At 54.8% G+C, this 5,501-nt stretch overlaps 1 protein-coding gene across 1 annotated transcript; it reads right to left on the reverse strand.

Annotated features, from left to right (window-relative positions):
* Positions 1-2,406: 2,406 nt before the first annotated feature.
* RPL28 (ribosomal protein L28) lies at positions 2,407-3,281 on the reverse strand. Its single transcript, XM_008591286.1, has 3 exons — positions 3,187-3,281; positions 2,747-2,835; positions 2,407-2,619 (listed from the first exon to the last, which is right to left on the reverse strand). The coding sequence occupies exons 2-3, from the start codon at positions 2,825-2,827 to the stop codon at positions 2,407-2,409; spliced, it is 294 nt and encodes a 97-aa protein (XP_008589508.1). The 5' UTR covers positions 2,828-2,835; positions 3,187-3,281.
* Between the last annotated feature and the right edge of the window lie 2,220 nt (positions 3,282-5,501).

The raw sequence follows: 5,501 nt of genomic DNA on the forward strand, positions 1-5,501 counted from the left end.
TGGTCACTCCACAAATACTGTTTTATGTGTATATATGCAAATGTACATGTGTACACGTGCCGCACACTCATCTGAATATGTTATGAATGCCCCGCTCCTCACAGTATTTACATTCTAGTATAGAACAAATAAAACATTAATAGTTATGTACTGAGCACTTACTACATGCAGGACCTGTTCTCAGCCCTTTGCATTCATTAACTCACCTCATTTTAACAATGGAGGAAGGTCTTGCAACTTGCCCAAGACCACACAGCGGGATGAGCTGGTGGTAGAACCTGGGCAGACCATGTACAGTGTCCATGGCTGTGTCATCACAAGTTGTAATTAACACTAGGAAGCTAACAGGCAAAAGGCAAGAGAGTGCAGAGCACCAGGCAGAACCTCCTTTAGACAGAGTGGTCAGGGAAGATCTTCGAGGAGTCACTGAGCTAAGACCTGATCAGTAAGAGCCAACCTCGACGACACAGGGGCAAAGGGAACAGCTCAGGCTGTTTCCTGATGCTGGTTTCTAGCTGGGCACCTGGGACTGCCACCTCTCTCCTGGGTGGCCACTGCAAGTAGGAGTCACATCCTCCTGGCCTCAACTGCCCACGGGAGTCAGCCCAACTGTCTGAGCCTTTACTGTACCTCCCAGATGTCAAAAGGCAATCTCACCCCAAGACCCTGATAAGCACCCCTGGTGTTTGACACTGGGCAGGCCACTTCCCTAAGCCAGCCCCTCAACCTCCTGGACCATGCCAACAGACAGACAGCCCTGTCTCGCCCCGCTTTGATTTATCAAGCATTCACTGAGTGACTACTGCTAGGCCAGGTCCTGCCCTGGGCACTTACGTATTAACAGACAGACAGCCCTGTCTCGCCCCGCTTTATCAAGCATTCACTGAGTGACTACTGCTAGGCCAGGTCCTGCCCTGGGCACTTACGTATATCTCATCCTCACTGTGTCCCAGAGACACAGCAACATTCATTACCACCTCATTCTACATAGCTGGAGCAGAAAAAATAAGACAAGAACTCTCTTGTCCAAGTCACACACATGTAGCAGATCTAATTTTACTCTGCATCTAGGCCACCTGACTTCAAAACTCTGATGGTCCAGGGAGCAGGTGAGGTGGGTGCTTGGCCTCATGCTGACCACATAGCGATCACTGCTCAGACTGGTCCCCTCCCCTGCCTCACCTTCCCAGGGCCTAAGCTACCCCCTCTGGAACAATCCTGAACTGAGTAGGGGCAGAGTTAGCAAGCAAAGTTCTGACGTGCAGAGCTGTGAGGCCTGGCCCTGATGCTGAGGTGATGGAGAAAGCCAGGTGTGAGGAAGAGCCCTGGGGCAAGTGCAAAACCTAGACTCCACTGCCCAGGATCAAAAAGTGAACAACTCCCTGACACCCACCCAAATGTGTCTACCATGAAAACATGCTTTTCCTGTGCCATGAAGATGCCAGCGTCAGTCAGGATATGAAATCAGATGGAACCAACCAGGCCAAAGCCCTGCATTCCTGGCAATGGGTGTAAACGGTTTCCCCAAAAAGCAGCCCATACTTCCCCCTCATGCCAATCTAATTCCTTAGCCCAGGAAAGGCCACTCATGTATTTAGCAATCAGAGAGAAAAGCAAAGTTTTTAGGACCCAACACTCCAGTACAGGGTCCTCAGGAGTGAGAATGCAGGAGCCCACTGAGGCAAGCAACCAGCTGCTCCGGGGCTGTGTGTTCCTAAGACAGGAGGATAATCTCCCTCCAGGGTCAGCAAGAGTCACTGAGGTAACCAGCCAGCAGGCTGCAGCAGCTGCTGCCACTGAATAGAAGGATGCTTGGCTCTGAACCAGAACAGAAGCCAGTCCCAATCAAGAACCTACGAAAAGCTCACTCCTTTAAAACAACAAAAAGCCCTGGTGGAGAACAAATGCGGAGGTGGGATATTCCATGAGAGACCCTTGCTTCCCCCTTGACCTCCTCTCACAAGATATTCAAGAGAGACCCTAAAAAGGTCTGCCTGACAGGACAGTTTATGGGAGTAGGGTCCTCAGGACCCCTTCTCAGAGCCCACACAGGTAGAATGGAGGTAAAACTACTGCTTCTGACCCAGCCTGTCACCTCCTCCATATGGGGACTCGGGTAGGGCTCCTCACCTGCTTGCTTCAATTTTCTCACCCGAGATGGAAATATCCACCCCCACCTGAGTTCTTTTGAGGATTTAATCTGAAAGCATACTACGATTATGTAGTCCTGTAATTTAACCCTCACGACTACCTGGTGAAGCTCAGATCCTATTAGTTTTCCCATTTTACAAGTGAGAAAACAGATTAAGCGACCTGTCCAACTTCCAAAGCAGGCAAGTCAGCGGAGAGAAGCCGTCTTCCCACGCCAACATTCTGACTCCAGGGACGCTCCATTCAATGGCAGAATCACTGCTCTTTCCTGACAGTTAAAAAACCACAGCTCCCTGCTCCGAAGGGGGTTCTGCTGTATGGGCCAAGCCAGAGTAAACGCTCACCGGATCTCCGTTTCATGACCACCACGACACCTTTGCCGTCGGCGGCCGGCTCCACGCCCACAGTCTTGCGATGAATCAGCCCATTGTAGCGAAAGGAGTTGCGGGCCTTCAGGTTATTGGGCTCCTGGAAAAGAGGAGGCTTAGGGCATCGTGAAGGGGGGCCCCGGAGATATGCGAAGGTCCCTTCTTCTGACCCAAAGCGTTGGAGACCTCAGGACCCTCCTCCTGCCAGGCGTCCGGGCCCCACTTACAGTGCTGTACGTCTGTTTATTCCTTTTGATCAGGAAACTGGAGCAGTTCCGCACGACCATCCACTGCAGATGCGCGGACATGGCGGCGGCTGCGGAGAAACAGGGCACGTGAAGGACGTCAAACGGAGCAGGCCGACGCCGGGCCGCGGGGCTCGGACAGCACAGGAAGAGAGTGACTGGGAACCTGGGTGAAAGGGGGCATCCCTGAGAGCAGAGCGACCTAGAACTTCTGTCAGGCCGGATTCAGGCAGCCCAGACTAACGTCGAGGAATGGGGGGAGGGGAAGAAACCGTGAGACTCCACAACGACTTCAGGCGGCAGGGCTGGGGCCCACCAAGGACCCTCGGGGAGCAAGGAGAGAAGGCAGGCAGGGGGCAAAGACAGTGGGCGGCGGGCGAGAGACGGCGGCCACGCCGGGCGGACAGAGGACGCAAGCTCACCTCCTCTCCTCGGCGGCCGGAGACGGAAAGAGGCGCGTGGGGGCGGGGCTCCGCCTTTAATACCGCACACGCATTTCCGCTCGTCTCCGAGCGCGCGCCGGGAACCGCGGGGCGCCTCTTCTCCCTCCCTGCCGGCCCTCAGCCGAGGCGGCTCGGCGGTGTTCGGCTATTTCCGCCTGACTGTCGCGTACCGCTCGGGAATCATTGGAACTCTTCTGTTAGAGAACCGAGAGCACGTTCTCGGCCGTGGAACGCAGCCGTTCCGAGGACAGTTCGGAAGTTTTCGGAACTCCACGGCTGGATTTCCGAATGGGTCCAATTCATGAGGCCCCTAAACCCATTCCTTAGCGGCCTCTCTCCGGTATTGCCCACCCAGAGCTTGGCACTGTGCTTGGCACTTGATGGCTGCTCAATAAACATTTGTTTTATGAATGAATGTGTGAACGCGTGAACTATTTAAGTCTATACCCGGCGTCCTCGGATGCTTCCGGTCTTCTTCGTAAGCCCTCGGCTATTCCTGAGGCGGGCACCGAGGCCCGCTCGGGCATCTTCGGAACTCCCCGGAAACGCCCTTCGGAGGCGCGGCCGTCTTTCCCTATTCGCCCAGGCCCGGATCTGTTCGGAAACACTCGGTCTCCATTCGGTCACGTTCGGAATCATTCGGCTAATCCGGCCGCTCCCTTGCAGATGATCGTCTCCAGGGTCTTCTTGAAATAAACTCTTAAACTGTTTAGAGGTTGGAGAGAACCTAGACGGAAGGTTCTTGCAGACTGCCACCCCAGGGGAGCGTGGATTTCCTCTAAGGCGAGTCGTTTGGAGGAAAACAGTTTGCATGTGACAGCTCTTGATTCCCACTAGAGGTCCCTATTGGTTTGTCCACCCTCTTCCCTGTGCATCTCTGCCTTCCCTCTGTGCTGCCCACCCCACCCCCGCGTCCATTCTCCCCTCTCCAGTCTGCCCTGTGTCCCACCCACTAAACTCCTTGGAAGTTTGTTTTCTGTTGTCAGGATCATCTTAAGGAGCAGGATCCTTACCTGATGTTTCTCTGTGTCCTCAACCTTACCAGCACAAGGCCTGGTGCTGAGGAGGACGCGAGGCCCCCTACTGAACAAAGGAATGGAAAAAAGAGAGAGAGAAGGAAAGAAAGAAAGAAAGAAAAGAAAGAAGAAAGAAAGAAAGAAAGAAAGAAAGAAAGAAAGAAAGAAAGAAAGAAAGGAGAGGAAGGAAGGAAGGAAGGAAGGAAGGAAGGAAGGAAGGAAGGAAGAGAGAAAGGCAAAAAAGGGGGCCGGCCGCGTCTCACTTGGGAGAGAGTGGTGCTGACAACACCAAGTCAACGGTTAAGATACCCTTACGGGTCATCTTTAAAAAAAAAAAGAAAGAAAGGGGAAAAAAAGGAATGCCAGTGCCTTTGTCACCTCCATTAGTGCACTTTGACTTGTGATTACATCTGGGAACTCCTTGAGACCAGGGGCCTTGTCTGCCCTTAGACTTCACCACTAAGTCTTGACAGTCTTAACAGTTTGCCCCGTTCCCTCCATTAAAGCACTGTGGATCTGATAGTAGTGTCAGAGAGCTCCTGTGAGTCGCATCTATCACACTGTCCTCGAGTTCTTAGGGCTGAGGCCAGGCACACAGGAGGCACCAGAAGACACGCGTTGAGTGAAAAATTCTCAGTTCTCTCAGACCACCGTGTTTCCTTTAGAGCACCCTGACTATTGATTCTCCGCGTCCCAGAGTTCCTTGGGGTCCAGGGGCCTTGTCTGATCTTTGTTTCTCTTCCCACTTGTCCCCACCACGGTGCACAGGAGGCCTCTGGAGGCAGGCACTAAACAGAAACAATGCCCAGACTCCCACAATGTCCTACCCTGCCACCATTAAAATACCCTGAATTTTGACCATGTGTTGCCTCGCACTTCTTGGGGGACACCAGCTCTGGGTCACCCGTATCTGTGCACCCGGCTGCCCCCAGTACAGGTCGCTGAGGGACAGGCCCTGCATAGAAACCACTGCCAGGGCGCCCCAGCATCGGGCCCACCCGCGCCCAGCCCAGCTCAGGTGACCAGAAGGGCGCCGGGCACACCTGGCGCCGTCCCCTAACCCCGCCCCGGGCCGGGCCGCACCCCGGAACGCTCTCTCTGAGCCAGCCGCGGCGGTGCAGGGCCATGGCAGCGGCGCCAGCGGGGTGCGCTTCGCAGAGCCTACCACCGGGTGCATCACCCGCGCCAGCGGCCGTGCCCGCGCCCGCGGCCGGCTTGGGCCGCTGCCGGATGGCCTTGCTGCTGGCCGTGGCGCTGGACGTGGCGGGCATGGCGGCG

Source organism: Galeopterus variegatus, unplaced genomic scaffold (genome assembly GCF_000696425.1).
Source record: "Galeopterus variegatus unplaced genomic scaffold, G_variegatus-3.0.2 Scaffold6809, whole genome shotgun sequence".
Classification (NCBI taxonomy): Eukaryota; Metazoa; Chordata; class Mammalia; order Dermoptera; family Cynocephalidae; genus Galeopterus; species Galeopterus variegatus.

Coding starts and splice junctions, on each gene's coding strand:
- RPL28 (XM_008591286.1), bottom strand. CDS start 2,827: ATGTCCGCGCATCTGCAGTGGATGGTCGTGCGGAACTGCTCCAGTTTC. Junction 2,620..2,746: donor ATAAACAGACGTACAGCACT/GTAAGTGGGGCC, acceptor CCTCTTTTCCAG/GAGCCCAATAACCTGAAGGC.